The 17,656-nt window shown below is 40.2% G+C and overlaps 4 protein-coding genes and 1 pseudogene across 4 annotated transcripts; 2 read left to right on the top strand and 3 right to left on the bottom strand.

Moving 5' to 3' along the window:
* Nucleotides 1–201: 201 nt before the first annotated feature.
* On the top strand, nucleotides 202–2,294 carry LOC115403630 (mast cell protease 1A-like). The gene is made up of 5 exons (XM_030112599.1): nucleotides 202–354; nucleotides 474–621; nucleotides 944–1,082; nucleotides 1,320–1,580; nucleotides 1,684–2,294. Exons 1-5 carry the CDS (start codon nucleotides 297–299, stop codon nucleotides 1,849–1,851), a joined length of 774 nt encoding a protein of 257 aa, XP_029968459.1. The 5' UTR covers nucleotides 202–296; the 3' UTR covers nucleotides 1,852–2,294.
* On the bottom strand, nucleotides 2,156–4,689 carry LOC115403444 (rab-like protein 3). Its single transcript, XM_030112339.1, has 7 exons — nucleotides 4,627–4,689; nucleotides 3,928–4,019; nucleotides 3,484–3,613; nucleotides 3,288–3,385; nucleotides 2,591–2,662; nucleotides 2,369–2,407; nucleotides 2,156–2,258 (listed from the first exon to the last, which is right to left on the bottom strand). Exons 1-7 carry the CDS (start codon nucleotides 4,670–4,672, stop codon nucleotides 2,202–2,204), a joined length of 534 nt encoding a protein of 177 aa, XP_029968199.1. The 5' UTR covers nucleotides 4,673–4,689; the 3' UTR covers nucleotides 2,156–2,201.
* Nucleotides 4,690–7,333: 2,644 nt separating this feature from the next.
* Nucleotides 7,334–9,014, bottom strand: LOC115403627 (tubulin alpha chain-like; annotated as a pseudogene).
* Nucleotides 9,015–12,770: 3,756 nt separating this feature from the next.
* On the top strand, nucleotides 12,771–14,449 carry LOC115403631 (granzyme B-like). Its single transcript, XM_030112600.1, has 5 exons — nucleotides 12,771–12,923; nucleotides 13,043–13,190; nucleotides 13,513–13,651; nucleotides 13,887–14,147; nucleotides 14,251–14,449. The coding sequence occupies exons 1-5, from the start codon at nucleotides 12,866–12,868 to the stop codon at nucleotides 14,416–14,418; spliced, it is 774 nt and encodes a 257-aa protein (XP_029968460.1). The 5' UTR covers nucleotides 12,771–12,865; the 3' UTR covers nucleotides 14,419–14,449.
* Nucleotides 14,450–14,556: 107 nt separating this feature from the next.
* Nucleotides 14,557–17,538, bottom strand: rabl3 (RAB, member of RAS oncogene family-like 3). Its single transcript, XM_030112602.1, has 8 exons — nucleotides 17,470–17,538; nucleotides 16,777–16,868; nucleotides 16,319–16,448; nucleotides 16,106–16,220; nucleotides 15,856–16,009; nucleotides 15,159–15,230; nucleotides 14,936–14,974; nucleotides 14,557–14,825 (listed from the first exon to the last, which is right to left on the bottom strand). The coding sequence occupies exons 1-8, from the start codon at nucleotides 17,513–17,515 to the stop codon at nucleotides 14,769–14,771; spliced, it is 705 nt and encodes a 234-aa protein (XP_029968462.1). The 5' UTR covers nucleotides 17,516–17,538; the 3' UTR covers nucleotides 14,557–14,768.
* Nucleotides 17,539–17,656: the final 118 nt, after the last annotated feature.

The following is a 17,656-nucleotide window of genomic DNA, read 5'->3' as shown; positions in this document are numbered from 1 at the left end:
TTTGCAGATGCTCTCCAAACAATCTAGCTGAGCTTCAGCTATTTTGCAAAGACGGATGGACAAAACTGACCAAAAAAAGGACACCATTTTCATGTTTCTTGGCGGAAGACGAGTTGTTTCCAGACAACAGGACTTCATGCATGCAGCAGAAAGAGCAGCATTCTAGCATGAAGTGTGAAAATGTGGTCTCAATTCCTGTCAGAGCAGGAGTGTTTTTACACCTGCACACACTTGTACTGAGGGTGCTGCAGTTGAGGTGGTTGAGCAGAATCAAACCAGTGGGCTTTCACATCTGCATGACCATGATCCAGATAAGCTGCATCGTATATATGTTCCTGCTCGTCTCCATCACTGGTAAGATCAGATGAAACATTTGAAAATTATTACTCAAAAAGAAGGATGAATGCATCAGCATCTGATGTGGATACAGTCTGTGGCATTTAACTGCTCTTCTATCATATCTAACAAATTAGGAGCTGTTGAGAGCAACATCGTGGCTGGGAGGGTTGCAAAGCCCCATTCCAGACCCTACATGGCATCACTCCAGTTTAATGGAACACATTCATGCGGTGGGATACTTATTAGAGAGGACTTTGTTCTGACTGCTGCACACTGCAAATAGTGAGTTGATTTTTCTCATTAAAAGCAAAGTTTTGCTCTGAATCTCGATTGTCATAACAATTTGTCATTGATGGATCATTTGTGGATAATATTGTTTAATGTCCAAAATTTTTGTATAGAATACATTATGTGACAACATGAACAGCATATTGTATCAACAAATATTTCATGTCAGGAATCTTATTTTGTGTGTAGGAATCTACTTACATTTGGAAATCCCTCATCAACAGTAAATTCAGTTCTACCACTTGGCATCATATACAATTGAAATGTTTCACAATATTTTGATAACTTTCCAACCTTTCACTTCCCTGTTTGTCAGTTCTGAAGAAATGATGGTGGTGCTTGGAGGTCACAACATTACTGCTAAAGAAAAAACTCAGCAACGGATTGAAGTGGCCAGATACCATCTGCATCCAAAGTTCACGGGACAATATGAATATGACATCATGTTACTTCAGGTAAAATTAAAACTCAAGATGCACTTCATAAATTGCATCGTAAAACTTAAATGTCTTTGTGATCTGCGGTGTGATAGCCATCATGTTTTAGGTTAATTAAGAACTTTAGCAGCATTGTCTTTCTTCACACATTTGTACTGAAGGGGGTAAAAAGGATGGTGTGATTTTTTTTTTTTTCCATACACATCAATGTGTTCATATCTGTTGTGACTTCCTGTTAAACTGCTCTCTTCACAGCTGAAAAAAAAGGCCAAGCTCAATAAGTATGTGAAGACTATTGGAATACCCAACAAAAATGGAAAAACTCCTGCAAACATCAACTGTGCTGTAGCTGGATGGGGAAGAACTGGAGAGAAAATGCCTTCTTCAGATGTTCTGAGGGAAACTACAGAGAAAATACAATTCAGCTTTGAATGTAAAAAAATCTTCGAAAAAAATTTTAACAGTGAACATATGATGTGCACCAAGTTCAACAAAAAGAAGGGAGGAGTGTGTCAGGTGGGAGACAATCTCAAACAGAACAAAGGCAAATTACAAAACTACATACAAATGTAGTGTTTTCACAGACCTAACAAATCTTTCTCTTATCCTTCTCTTGCAGGGCGATTCTGGTGGACCACTTATCTGCAACAATAAGGTTGAAGGTATCACAGCATACACCAAGAAAGATGACTGTTCTAATCCACATTATCCTCATGTCTTCACCAAATTGAATTACTTCAGTTCTTGGATCAAGAAAATCATGAAGCCATCAATGAATGTTGCATGAGTGTTTACTGATCGAGCGACAATGCTCACTGCATAGCTGCTGATGAAAAACGAATCAGGCTTGATGAAGTGTATGCTTGTAAAATGCTCTTCACTTATAAAAGAATCCACAAAGATTATCTGTGCCAAAAGCACATGGAAAAAAGTTCTGATTTTAATTCAGCTTTCTTGCTCCTTTTATTTTCCTCATCTCCACCTCTCATTTGCAAAATCCCTGTGCAAGTTGAATCAGCTATTTACAAATGTGTTTGCTTCAACTTAATTAAAACTTCAACAAATGCAAAGAGTGGGTGGAAATGTTGCGGATGCGCGTCATCCATGGCTGATGCTCCTCTCAGTTGCATTCCTGGCTCAGTCATAGTGCAAGCTTTTGAAGTTGAACCGTTTACTGTCTGTGAAACCGGTCATCTGCAGAAACAATTAAAAATGTGCTAATAAAGATGTACTTTCAATAAACACTGTATATTTGTGTTATTCCTTACATTTTACAACAGAAAAAAAGAGAAAATAATCGTCACCTGACTTGGATCCCTTGTAAAATATCTCTTTTTGATTACCTGTTGGGCAAAAAAAAAATTACAATGATTAACAAAGTTACGTTACATGGTTTTGATAACTATGCAATCTCATATTTGATCATAATTTCAGTAAGACCAAACACACAAGTGTTAAAGTATGAACATGGGTATAATTGACATATTGTGAAAGTGCAGTTAATAAAATGACTTTGGGTTTCTCACCTTGTTAAAGAACTTGCTGAGTTTCACTGCATTTGATGTGCCTGCAGCAAGATATCTGGGGTTGGTACAGTCCTTGAAAACACACAAAAAAGGCTATTTTGCCATGTTACTGCTTTGAACTTTAAATGTGAAGTATTTCGCAATTTTGGCAATGGTATGAGGACTTTGAAAAACTTAAAAATCCTGGCCAAAGTGTACAGTAGGCATCAACAATTGGTGTTCCCTGATCCAATCTTTCAAAAAAACAGTCACTGGTTTTACATGTGATTGGAACAGTGATATTAATCATTTATTCCAGATATCATTTTAAATATGTCAAATAGACTTCACTTAGTTATAAACATAGTTTATAGTTCATAGTTTACACTGGGGCGGCTGTGGTTCAGTGGGAAGAGCAGTCGTCCCACACTCTGGAGGTTGTGAGTTCGATTCCTGTCTCACACTGTCCGCATGTTGAAGTGTCCTTGGGGAAGACACTGAACCCTGAATTGCCTCCACTGTTGTACGTTGCTTTGGACAAAAGTGTCTGCTAAAGTACATTGTAAATCATAGTTGTTTCATATTTTTGCGGTAGATTTAGTCACAATTTACCCAAAGGATTATGCATATAGGTTACATTTTTGTGGCCTTCACAAAGATCAGTGTCACCCAACCCCGTTGTACAGTTTCCTGCAGCAGCCGCCAAACATCCCCTGACTCCTGTTGGAGAGGAATCCCTGTTCATAGCTTCCAGAGACCAGCGGTAGAGATTCTGAGAGGATTTCTTATTTGTCAGATAATGTACCAAGATGATTCCTGAAATCCCCAAATCCAAAAACGATTAGAACAAATGTCATGAAAGCATTAAAAGGAAAGATGTGTTGTTTGCGCAATCCTGTGAAACTTTGCTTTACCATTGACCGAATTGTAGAAGACTGCTCGCGTGCTTTTGACACTGCTGGCACTGCCGGCAGATCCTCCAACATCCCACAGTTCAATATAGAAGGTTTTCTCATCTGGCGTTCCCTCCTTATAGTCTTGAACCTGGGGGTAAGGTATTATTTTAGATACTTCAACGATTGTAATCCTCTACTTATACAAAGCTTTTAACAGCTATTCTTATCTTTTAAAATAAACTTAAGATGTAACATTTTACTTATAAAGAAAGCCTACTATAAACCAGTTTTGCGAATTGAAGCACAACCTCTTCAAAGCAAAACGTAATCACCATGGATTTCCCATGGTGATCAACTTTGGCTTGCATTATTTTTGCATCACATAAATAACGTAAAAACACATAAAGGATCACATCGTGACTTCAGTCAACAGAACTATGTTTTGAAAAACAGCCAGCTTACCCGCACATCCGCAGAGCATCCCACAGTCCACGACGGATTCCCTAATACTTGATTCTGGCAAAGCAGATGGACCAAGGAGGACTTTCCCACTCCTGCAACCGACAAGAGAAAAGTGAATCAATTAGAATTGAAACGATAACAAACGGCATAATAGTTGTCTAGGGGGTCACAATGCACTGCGGCTCCATTCCAGATATTGAAGAGCACGATCCAGAGTCAGTTTCAGTTGGTTCCCATCAAGCAAATCCCTAGTCTTCTACACATGAATCGAAGACGTTTTTAGTGTCGGTGAAGTGTAGGTATTTAATTCAGCTTTGGCGGAGTTGACACAGTTTCTGCTTTAGTAAGGCAAACATGTATTTTTATCACACCAACACATGACAGTTCAGTCCATTACAATGAAACAGAGGAAACACATTAAAACAAGGCGATTAAGGAGTCCACATAAGCAGATGCTAAGGTCTACAATAAACACCTTTATATTTTATTTACGAAAGCTATTGCTTCACAGTAAAGTTATAGGTTTATTGATAGATGTTTGCGAAGCTACTGCATTGACAAAATGTGCCTCCTATCAGAAAGGAAAAGAGAGGATTTCTAAAATAAGCTAAATTCATAAACAATGAGCACATATCCCCAAAAAAGAATAATACACATCCATATGAAGCATGTCGACTGGGATAGAGCGTTAAAGCTTACCTGAATCACCTAAAACTAGAACTTTAACTCTGTCAAGTGAAGCCATTTCTTGTGAGAACCGGAAGTAAATAGTTATATTTGCTGCGTGTTTCTTTATTTATTATTGGCCAATAAATCGTCATCTAAAAAGAAGCAACCTCATTGGATAGTGCATACGTCAATCAAAACTCTGGGTTTCTATTGGTTCCTCATGACTGTTTGTCCTTCCGGGGTTATCTTCACAAATGAAGGAGCTAAGTACGCTTCTCAGAGCAGAAGTTTAACAATTCGAAGTGCGGATGTGTGTGAAGATGGTCCAATTTCTTTCCCTGAGACGGGCCGAGTTAGCGTTTACTCAGAAATGACTTGAAGTGCTGGCTTTGTCTGCTATTTGGAGGAAAAGAAGGATTGCCGGGTAAGACTAACTGTTAGCTGACTAGCGGCTTCCGAAAGGGAACTTGATGTATGTCACTATTTAGTTCAGTGGAATGTAGTTTCTTAATTTTCTGAGCGATATACCTTAATGTGGCAGGCGTACAGCGCTATTGTTCGATTATTCTCTGCCTATCCACTTATACTTTCAGCTTTACATTTTTGTTTCCAGCCTTAGTTCCAAATAGCCGACCATAGCTAAGCTAAATTAAGTTGTCACTTTCCATCAATCAGATTTGAAACAAAAAAGAGGAAAAACCGCGCCATCAATGCACAGCACACACGAGAGAGAGAGACAGAGAGTAAGAGAGAGAGAGAGAGAGAGAGAGAGAGAGAGACGGGCAGACAGACAGTCGGGTGCACACAGGACTGTTGGACAAACATCAGAAAAATCCTGCCCACTGTGCAGGAGACGGCTTTGTAAAGTTATTCCATTTACAAAAACTACTGCTGGAAATTTAGTGCTGCCTCGAGACGAGAGAAGCCAGTGAAGTGATCAGCGCACGGCTACAAACCAATCAGATGCTTTGTCCATAGTGTGAAACACTTAAAGGTGCTGTAGGCAAGATTTTGCTAGTCAATGCTAATTTTTCTGTGTTTTCTTTGGATTAAATGTTAGAGTATCCATTGATAATCCTTTAAGAGTGTAGCATAATTGCACTACCGCAAGGGCGCAGCGTTTCCATCTGTCTCTGTTCTGAGCTGAAAAGGAATCTCGACCGCTCCAGGTATCTTTGACCAATCAGAAGAGCCCCTGAGGCTCTATCCTGATTGGTCGAGGGGGCGCCGCTTTAAAGCTCTGTTTCTCGTGAACGCACACGAGGAAGTCCAGGCCCGCATATTTACCTGCTTCATCGGGCATAACATCATCAAAACTCCCCGGAGGACACTGTCTGTTTCTACTGTAGTTCTTAAAAAAAGGCCTTGACCCCAGGCCCGCCGTGAAAAGGTCACAAGTGAATCAACCCGCCGGCGCAGGTGGCCGTGACACTGCCGGTGTCGTGCCAAAAACTGATTCCCTGCCATAAAGTGATTTCCGGTCTGCGGGCAGCTGAAAAACGCAGCTTCTGTGGCTCTGCGGCAGTCTTAATCGGGCTCAAACAAGTTTGTTTCTGATCATCCAACGATGTTTATTTGTGTTTACGTTTGATAGCCTCCTGTACGTCCAGTTGCCTGATATCGCTGTTAAATACCAGTAAGCTAGTTGGCGATTTTAACCTGGCTTGTTGTTATGCTATAAAGATATGTCACGATGGCGACACGTTTTCTTTTTTTTTTTTGACGAAAATTGCGAGATTGCTCAACAGAGTAATTTCATCCCAAGCAGTGCATTGTATGGTTTGAAAATTGAGAAAAGGGACATTACAATGTCAAAATCAGCTTATTTTGCTTGCCAAAAGCTGATTCATGCCTCCGGTATTGTATGTGGATCGATATTTTGCTTCAAAATGATTTAATATAACACAACAGAGTCAGATTTACAACATTTGAGCAAAACCAAGACTTTATGCCACTTAAAAAATGAGTAAATGGACATTACAATGTAAAAATCGGCTTATTTTGCTTGCTAAAAACTGATTCTGCGGACCGGAAATCACTTTCTGGCAGAAATCAAGTTTTGGTTTCAAATCGCCATCTTGGATGGGTCAAATCGCCATCTTGCGAAGGTAATCCTCCCTACGCACAAATTCTTTAAAAAAAGGCTTTGACCCCAGGCCCGCCGTGAAAAGGTCACAGGTGAATCAACCCGCCGGCACAGGCGGCAGCGACACTGCCGGCCCCGCTCGGCACCCCGAGGTGGGCACGACTCCGAGTTCCAAATCGCCATCTTGGATGGGTCAAATCGCCATCTTGCGAAGGTAATCCTGCCGACAGCACCTTTAAGGCCCACCCAACTCCCTCTGATTGGCTAAAACTCCTGAACATTGAGTACCACTGGTAGTTAGAACTGTCACTTAATGACTGGTCACAGAGAGAAAAAAAAAATCAAAATATCTCCACGCCGGATTTCCGGCACTGTGCAGGAGGTCTTCAAGCCCTGAACATGTCTTGACATTTTTTTTGGAACCTGTCATGACATTTTTGTCCAACAAGTCTGAACTTTTTTTTTTGGAACGCATGCCTTGGCATTTTCTGTTTACGTGTTTTTACACTTTATTGGAATACATGCCTTAACATTTTTTTTTACATGTTTTTACATTTTCTTTTGGAACGCATGTCTTAATTTTTTGGAACGTGTTTTTACATTTGTTTTGGGAACACATCTTTAAATTTTTTCTTTTTAGAAGTTGTCATGTGTGGCCCTTCAGTACTCCTCTCCCTCTTCATCCTCCTCTCCAATGCTGTCAGTGCCAACCTCTTCATAATCTTTCTCCAGGGCTGCCATACCCTCTCTGGCCTCGGAGAACTCTCCCTCCTCCATCCCCTCTCCGACATACCAGTGCACAAAGGCTCTCTTGGCGTACATGAGGTCAAACTTGTGGTCCAGTCGGGCCCAGACCTCAGCGATGGCCGTGGTGTTGCTCAGCATGCACACAGCCCTCTGCACCTTGGCCAGGTCTCCTCCAGGAACCACAGTGGGGGGCTGGTAGTTGATGCCCACCTTGAGGCCTGTGGGGCACCAGTCCACAAACTGGATGGTGCGTCTGGTCTTGATGGAGGCGATGGCGGCGTTGACATCTTTGGGCACCACATCACCGCGGTACAGCAGACAGCAGGCCATGTATTTACCATGACGTGGATCGCACTTCACCATCTGATTGGCTGGCTCGAAGCAGGCATTGGTGATCTCTGCAACAGACAGCTGCTCATGGTAGGCCTTCTCAGCAGAGATGGCCGGAGCATAGGTGGCCAGAGGGAAGTGGATACGGGGATATGGCACCAAGTTGGTTTGGAACTTGGTCAGGTCGACATTCAGAGCTCCATCAAAGCGGAGAGGCTGTGATGGAGGATACGATCTGGCCGATGAGCCTGTTCAGGTTGGTGTAGGTTGGTCTCTCGATGTCCAGGTTCCGGCGGCAGATAATGGAGATGGCCTCGTTGTCCACCATGAAGGCACAGTCAGAGTGCTCCAAGGTGGTATGAGTGGTCAGGATGGAGTTGTAGGGCTCAACCACTGCCGTGGAAACCTGGGGAGCTGGGTAGACAGCAAAGTCCAGCTTAGATTTCTTCCCATAATCAACAGAGAGTCTCTCCATCAGTAGGGAGGTGAAACCAGAGCCAGTTCCTCCACCGAAGGAGTGGAAGATCAGGAAGCCCTGAAGGCCAGTGCATTGGTCAGCCTGTAAAACAATCCATTATTTAACACTTTGTTCACAGCCTTGAATATGCAATTTCAAGTGGTTGAAATGTCATTTGTCACACTTGTTCAGCAAATCAAGGATGCCAAACTCACCCGTTTACGGGTCCTGTCCAGGACCAGATCAATGATCTCCTTGCCGATGGTGTAGTGTCCACGGGCATAGTTGTTAGCAACGTCCTCTTTTCCTGTGATCAGCTGCTCAGGGTGGAACAGCTGACGGTAGGTTCCTGTGCGCACTTCATCTGTAAAATGCAGTATTCAGAAAACAAATTAGGAATGCCAACAACCTACACAGGCAATAAGTGGAATATCGTCAGTATACATCTGGTGCTGTGAATAAGAAGAAACAAGACCGTATGCTTGATAAAATACTGGAATTTTTTACAAGCTTAGGTGGAAATGGTAAAAAAAAGAAAAGAAATAGGATCCCCAAATTAGTTTAAGACTGATCAGGAAGCATCCAAAATCGAGCATCCAATATTACAGATGACTCACCAATAACAGTGGGCTCCAGGTCAACAAAGATTGCCCTGGGAACATGCTTTCCTGCTCCAGTCTCATTGAAGAAGGTATTGAAGGAGTCATTGCCTCCCCCAATAGTCTTGTCTGAGGGCATCTGTCCGTCTGGCTGGATCCCATGCTCCAGGCAGTACAGCTCCCAGCATGCATTGCCCATCTGGGCCAGTAACATGTACTGTTTATATGATGTTCTTATGTACTGTGAATCGTTTTTTGGGATTTTTAATCTGTGAAGCACTTTGTGACCAACATCTGTGAAAAGCACTATATAAATTTACTTACTTACTTACTTACTTTCAGTGGCTGACTATATACATGCAATGCAGTGGCTGACTTCAGTGGAAGTTAAACCCGGCCAAAAGAAGATGCTGGGAAGAAGATTGGAGGAAGATCAGAATAAATCTGGATGAGAGACACTGATGCTGGACGCCATGGCCAGAACAAATGTACATACATTGCACTTACACCTTATTCTGAGCAAGTTGCAGGCTGGAACTTTCTGTATGGAGAGTTTGCGTGGTTTTCTTGTTCATGTTTGAATGTGAAAATGTGAAGACAGTTGAAGCAACTCTATGATTTTTTTTGTCAAGAAAGCTTTTAACTTCGAATGTATGGAGAATTCTGAGTTTGTATTGACATTAATCATGCAATTTTTACTTAAAACAGATCAAAATAAATCCTCTTAACAGTCTGAAATTGAAAACTGATGTGGAAATTATTCCTAGTTTCAGTACCTTAGCAATTCAATTCAATTCAATTCAATTCAGCTTTATTTATGAAGTGCCAATTACAACATGGTCGTTTCTGGACACTTTTACAGAGAAATCCCAACAGATCCACATGAGCAAGCATCAGCGACTGTGGAAAGGGAAAACTCCCTTTTAACAGGAAGAAACCTTTGCAGAACCAGGCTCAGAGGTGGCGGCTTTCTGCTATTCCGGTTGGGGTGAGGGGACAGAAAGAGAAGGAGATAGGACAGACAGTTTCTTGTATCTACATACAATTCACCTATAAATACAGGGTACATAGGTTGCAAGAGGAACAATCATCAATGACATGTAGCAATACAATGAAATTACATTGAAATGAGAGAAGGAGCAGAACTGGGAGCCAGTTCCACATGGTAGAAGCCCGGGGTAAAGTAAACGCTTACACCCACTGGGTTCAGGTTCCTCGATTAATCAGTGGAGCAGTTGTTTTGATTGATGCCCAATTAGAATTGCACCCATTGAATCCAGGCTGTCTCAATGGATCAGCCGCGATTGATGATCTGTCTGCGATCCCTCAAGCACGGCTCTAGTCCACCGAAGAGACAGCCTCTTCATCCAGGGTTTTGGTGTTGGCTCTGCCTCCTGTTCTACTTTTAGAGAACCGAGGAACCTCCAGCAGACCAGCACTCTGAGAACGAAGCATTCTCCTGGGACAGTATGGGACTAATAGCTGTTTAAGACATGATGGGGCCTGGTTGTTTAGGGCTTTATAGGTTAAAAGGAGGATTTTGAATTCAATTCTGGATTTAACGGGAAGCCAGTGAAGAGAAGCTAATATTGGGGTGATATGATCTCTCCTACTGGTTCTTGAGAGAAGTCTTGCTGCAGCATTTTGAACGAGTTGGAGACTTTTTAGGCAGTTATTGGGGCCCCCTGATAACAAGGAATTACAGTAGTCTACTCTGGAGGTAACAAATGCATGGATTAATTTCTCAGCATCGCTTTGAGTCAGCATGTTCCTGATTTTGGAAATATTACGCAGGTGAAAGAAGGAAGTCCTGCAGACCTGTTTAATGTGGGAATTAAAGGATAAGTATTGGTCAAAGATCACTCCCAGGTTCCTCACAGTGTTACTGGGAGTTAAAGCAACACCATCTAGGGTCAATATTTAATTAGATATTTTTTCTCTCAGGTGTTTTGGGCCAAATAAAATAAATTCTGTTTTATCTGAATTTAGGAGGAGAAAATTATGACTCATCCAGGTTTTTATGTCATTAAGACAAGCTTCTAATTTGACAAGTTGGTCGGTATCATCTGGTTTCAGGGATAGGTAGATCTGTGTATCATCTGCATAACAGTGGAAGTTAATGGAGTGTTTCCTGATGATGTTCCCTACAGGAAGCATGTATAATGTGAAGAGTATAGGTCCTAAAACAGAAACCTGTGTTACTCCATATTTAACTTTGATCAAAATAGCAAAATAATTGAGTCAGTAATTCTAGTTTTACCAGAGCATTTTTCCAAAAGTGTCTTCATTTCTACCTATTGCAGTCCTTTTGCAACCTCTTCTTTTATCACTCCATATGTCAGACGTCTTCTTTCATATTGCCTGTCTGCAGGAAGCAAACACACCACATATGGTTTCTGTGAGCTTGTTAACCACAAACTGCATAAACCCTCATGCAAAGTTTATTACTAACAGGCATTGGCACTTTAAGAAAGCAAAAAAAAAAAAAAAAAAAAAAAAAACAGTCCCTTAAAAAGAGTGGAGCAAAATTACAAAAAAACCTATCATATACACATTCATCAATTACTTCATCTTCTATGCCAGTTTTATCCTGACAATGGGGTCATGGGGGCACAGAGGAAATGCACATCCTGAACTGTTGGACTCTTCATTCAGTGATGACAAGCACACACCACAGCGGCTTGCAAAAGTGTTTATACTTTTTGTACATTTCAACATTTTGTTACATTTCAAACATAAATGTAAATGATGTTTTGGGGGGATTTGTATGTAATAAACACAACATGCCAAATAATTGTGAAGTGAAAGAAAATAACTTTTGAAAACTGAAAAGTGTGGCATACACAAGAATCCGAAGAAGTTTCAATCATGTTTCATTTTTTTATTTTTAATTCAAGTATTCAAAGCTTTGAACATCGCACAGAGCAGCTGATTCAAAATGCTGCAGCAAGAGTTCTGACAAGAACCAACAGCAGAGATCACATCAGCCCAATATTAACTTCTCTTCACTGGCTTCCTGTTTAATCTAGAATAGAATTTAAAATGTTTCGTTTAACCTGTAAAGCTCTTAACAATAAGGCCCCATCATATCTTAAAGAGCTGTTTGTCCCATACTGCTCTGAGGAGAACACTTGGTTCTCAGAGAGCTGGCCTGCTGGAGGTTCCTAGGTTCATAAAAGCTCCCAATTTCAGTTAGAGGGACCGACACAGTCTCTACTTTCAAGTCTAGGCTTAAGACCTTTCTGTTTTGTAAAGCTGACATTTAGGTCTGGTTCAGGCCTCTCTGGACCATTTTATTAGTGTAGCTACCATAAGTTACGCAAGACTGGTGGAGGACCAACACTGAGCTTCTCTTCTCTCCTTTCTCACTCCATGTGCCACTACGACGTTTCATTAACCAATTGTCTTCACAATTAACCGTTCGTGATCTGAAACCTCCTGTCCTGAACCACTTGAAGAAAGTGGAGCAATGTGGAGCTGATTTAGAAAGTCAATCTGTCTGTCCTCTTCTTTTCTCTTTCTGTCCCCCAGTCGGAATAGCAGGAAGCCACCACCTCTGAGCCTGGTTCTGCAAAGTTTCCTCCTTTTAAAAGGGAGTTTTTTGATTCCACAGTTGCCTATGCTTGCTCATGTGGAACTGTAGGGTTTTCTCTGTAGAGGTACCTGCAAATGACTGTGTTGTATTTGTCGCTATATAAATAAAGCTGAATTGAGTTGAATCCATCTGAAAAGCTCTATTAATTGAAAATATCTGTTTGCAGATGCTCTCCAAACAATCTAGCTGAGCTTCAGCTATTTTGCAAAGACGGATGGACAAAACTGACCAAAAAAAGGACACCATTTTCATGTTTCTTGGCGGAAGACGAGTTGTTTCCAGACAACAGGACTTCATGCATGCAGCAGAAAGAGCAGCATTCTAGCATGAAGTGTGAAAATGTGGTCTCAATTCCTGTCAGAGCAGGAGTGTTTTTACACCTGCACACACTTGTACTGAGGGTGCTGCAGTTGAGGTGGTTGAGCAGAATCAAACCAGTGGGCTTTCACATCTGCATGACCATGATCCAGATAAGCTGCATCGTATATATGTTCCTGCTCGTCTCCATCACTGGTAAGATCAGATGAAACATTTGAAAATTATTACTCAAAAAGAAGGATGAATGCATCAGCATCTGATGTGGATACAGTCTGTGGCATTTAACTGCTCTTCTATCATATCTAACAAATTAGGAGCTGTTGAGAGCAACATCGTGGCTGGGAGGGTTGCAAAGCCCCATTCCAGACCCTACATGGCATCACTCCAGTTTAATGGAACACATTCATGCGGTGGGATACTTATTAGAGAGGACTTTGTTCTGACTGCTGCACACTGCAAATAGTGAGTTGATTTTTCTCATTAAAAGCAAAGTTTTGCTCTGAATCTCGATTGTCATAACAATTTGTCATTGATGGATCATTTGTGGATAATATTGTATAATGTCCAAAATTTTTGTATAGAATACATTATGTGAAAACATGAACAGCATATTGTATCAACAAATATTTCATGTCAGGAATCTTATTTTGTGTGTAGGAATCTACTTACATTTGGAAATCCCTCATCAACAGTAAATTCAGTTCTACCACTTGGCATCATATACAATTGAAATGTTTCACAGTATTTTGATAACTTTCCAACCTTTCACTTCCCTGTTTGTCAGTCCTAAAGAAATGATGGTGGTGCTTGGAGGTCACAACATTACTGCTAAAGAAAAAACTCAGCAACGGATTGAAGTGGCCAGATACCATCTGCATCCAAAGTTCACGGGACAATATGAATATGACATCATGTTACTTCAGGTAAAATTAAAACTCAAGATGCACTTCATAAATTGCATCGTAAAACTTAAATGTCTTTGTGATCTGCGGTGTGATAGCCATCATGTTTTAGGTTAATTAACAACTTTAGCAGCATTGTCTTTCTTCACACATTTGTACTGAAGGGGGTAAAAAGGATGGTGTGATTTTTTTTTTTCCATACACATCAATGTGTTCATATCTGTTGTGACTTCCTGTTAAACTGCTCTCTTCACAGCTGAAAAAAAAGGCCAAGCTCAATAAGTATGTGAAGACTATTGGAATACCCAACAAAAATGGAAAAACTCCTGCAAACATCAACTGTGCTGTAGCTGGATGGGGAAGAACTGGAGAAAACATGCCTCCTTCAGATGTTCTGAGGGAAACTACAGAGAAAATACAATTCAGCTTTGAGTGTAAAAACATCTGGGGCATATACTTCAACAGTGATCATATGATGTGCACCAAGTTCAACAAAAAGAAGGGAGGAGTGTGTGAGGTGGGAGACAATCTCAAACAGAACAAGGGCAAATTACAAAACTACATACAAATGTAGTGTTTTCACAGACCTAACAAATCTTTCTCTTATCCTTTTCTTGCAGGGTGATTCTGGTGGACCACTCATCTGCAACAATAAGGTTGAAGGTATCACAGCCTACACCAAGCAATGTGAGTGTTCTAATCCACATTATCCTCATGTCTTCACCAAAGTGAATTACTTCAGTTCATGGATCAAGAAAGTCATGAAGCCATCAATGAATGTTGCATGAGTGTTTACTGATCGAGCGACATTGCTCACTGCATAGCTGCTGATGAAAAACTAATCAGGCTTGATGAAGTGTATGCTTGTAAAATGATCTTCACTTTCAAAAGAATCCACAAAGATTATCTGTGCCAAAAGCACATGGAAAAAAGTTCTGACTTTAATTCAGCTTTCTTGCTCCTTTTATTTTCCTCATCTCCATCTCTCATTTGCAAAATCCCTGTGCAAGTTGAATCAGCTATTTACAAATGTGTTTGCTTCAACTTAATTAAAACTTCGACAAATGCAAAGAGTGGGTGGAAATGTTGTGGATGCGCGTCGCCCATGGCTGATGCTCCTCTCAGTTGCATTCCTGGCTCAGTCATAGTGCAAGCTTTTGAAGTTGAACCGTTTTCTGTCTGTGAAACCGGTCATCTGCAGAAACAATTAAAAATGTGCTAATAAAGATGTACTTTCAATAAATACTGTATATTTGTGTTATTCCTTACATTTTACAACAGAAAAAAAGAGAAAATAATCGTCACCTGACTTGGATCCCTTGTAAAATATCTCTTTTCGATTACCTGTTGGGCAAAAAAAAAATTACAATGATTAACAAAGTTACGTTACATGGTTTTGATAACTATGCAATCTCATATTTGATCATAATATCAGTAAGACCAACACACACAAGTGTTAAAGTATGAACATGGGTATAACTGACATATTGTAAAAGTACAGTTAATAAAATGACTTTGGGTTTCTCACCTTGTCAAAGAACTTGCTGAGTTTCACTGCATTTGATGTGCCTGCAGCAAGATATCTGGGGTTGGTACAGTCCTTGAAAACACACAAAAAAGGACTTCAGTCACAGAAAAAAAGGTTATTTTACCATGTTACTGCTTTGAACTGTCAATGTGAAGTATTTAGCAATTTTGGCAACGCTATGAGGACTTTGAAAAACTTAAAAATCCTGGAAAAAGTGTACAGCAGGCATCAACAATTGGTGTTCCCTGATCCAATCTTTCAAAAGAACAGTCACTGGTTTTACATGTGATTGGAACAGTGATATTAATCATTTATTCCAGATATCATTTTAAATATGTCTAATATCATCCTCGTGATCCAATAGACTTCACTTAGTTATAAACATAGTTGTTTCATATTTTTGCGGTAGATTTAGTCACAATTTACCCAAAGGATTATGCATATAGGTTACATTTTTGTGGCCTTCACAAAGATCAGTGTCACCCAACCCCGTTGTACAGTTCCTGCAGCAGCCACCAAACATCCCCGAAGCCTGGGAACATTTCTGGAAAGTTTTATTTCTAATTCAATATTATTTTTCAGTAGTATTCTAATATTACGATACAATTTTAAAACTGCAGTTTTATTTTGAAGAAAATTTCCAAAATGTTAAAACCTATGACTTTGAAAGGAATGAATAAAAAAAAAGTGGACCCACAAGGTTGATCTCTTCTGCGTTGAAGTCTTCAGACAGGAAAGCCGTCCGAGTGAGAACCTCACTGCGTTTGCTCTCTGGAATTTGGTCAAACTTGGTTCCAATTAAGAGCAGAGGTACAGGATTCTCAGCAAACTGCTCTCTGTCATAGTCGCTGCTATGAAAGAAAAAAAAGGATATATTTAGATCTTTTTCAAATATTTCAGCATGTGTCCATGACAATAAAAAAGTTCAAAGTCAAGCAACTACTAACCCATTTGAGACGATGACTCCTGTTGGAGAGGAATCCCTGTTCAAAGCTTCCAGAGACCAGCGGTAGAGATTCTGAGAGGATTTCTTATTTGTCAGATCATGTACCAAGATGATTCCTGAAATCCACAAATCCATAAACGATCAGAACAAATGTCATGAGAGCATTAAAAGGAAAGATGTGATGTTTGCGCAATCATGTAAAACTTTGCTTTACCATTGACCGAATTGTAGAAGACTGCTCGCGTACTTTTGACACTGCTGGCACTGCCGACAGATCCTCCAACATCCCACAGTTCAATGTAGAAGGTTTTCTCATCTGGCGTTCCCTCCTTATAGTCTTGAACCTGGGGGTAAGGTATTATTTTAGATACTTCAACGATTGTAATCCTCTACTTATACAAAGCTTTTAACAGCTATTCTTATCTTTTAAAATAAACTTAAGAAGCAACATTTTACTTATAAAGAAAGCCTACTATAAACCAGTTTTGCGAATTGAAGCACAACCTCTTCAAAGCAAAACGTAATCACCATGGATTTCCCATGGTGATCAACTTTGGCTTGCATTATTAGCAGTGGCTTGCATTATTTTTGCATCACATAAATAACGTAAAAACACATAAAGCATCACATCGTGACTTTAGTCAACTATGTTTTGAAAAACAGCCAGCTTACCCTCACATCCACAGAGCATCCCACAGTCCACGACGGATTCCCTAACACTTGATTCTGGCAAAGTAGATGGACCAAGGAGGACTTTCCCACTCCTGCAACCGACAAGAGAAAAGTGGATCAATTAGAATTGAAACAATAACAAATAGCATAATAGTTGTCTAGGGGGTCACAATGCACTGTGGCTCCATTCCAGATATTGAAGAGCACGATCCAGAGTCTGTTTCAGTTGGTTCCCATCAAGCAAATCCCTACTGAAATGAATCTAAGAAGTTTTTAGTGTAGGTGAATTGTAGGTATTTAATTCGGCTTTGGCGGAGTTGACACAGTTTCTGCTTTAGTAAGGCAAAAATGTATTTATATCACACCAACACATGACAGTTCAGTCAATTACAATGAAACAGAGGAAACGCATTAAAACAAGGCGATTAAGGAGTCCACATAAGCAGATGCTAAGGTCTACAATAAACACCTTTATATTTTATTTGTGATAGCTATTGCTTCACAGTAAGGTTATAGATTTATTGATAGATGTTTGCGAAGCTACTGCATTGACAAAATGTGCCTCCTATCAGAAAGGAAAAGAGAGGATTTCTAAAATAAGCTAAATTCATAAACAATGAACACATATCCCCAAAAAAGAATAATACACATCCATATGAAGCATGTCGACTGGGATAGAGCGTTAAAGCTTACCTGAATCGCCTAAAACTAGAACTTTAACTCTGTCAAGTGAAGCCATTTCTTGTGAGAACCGGAAGTAAATAGTTATATTTGCTGCGTGGTTTCTTTTTTTTTTATTGGCCAATAAATCGTCATCTAAAAAGAAGCAACCTCATTGGATAGTGCATACGTCAATCAAAACTCTGGGTTTCTATTGGTT

This window comes from Salarias fasciatus, chromosome 16 (genome assembly GCF_902148845.1).
Source record: "Salarias fasciatus chromosome 16, fSalaFa1.1, whole genome shotgun sequence".
Classification (NCBI taxonomy): domain Eukaryota; kingdom Metazoa; phylum Chordata; class Actinopteri; order Blenniiformes; family Blenniidae; genus Salarias; species Salarias fasciatus.
Note: the sequence above shows the minus strand (reverse complement) of the source record. Positions and strands in the feature narration are given on the sequence as shown.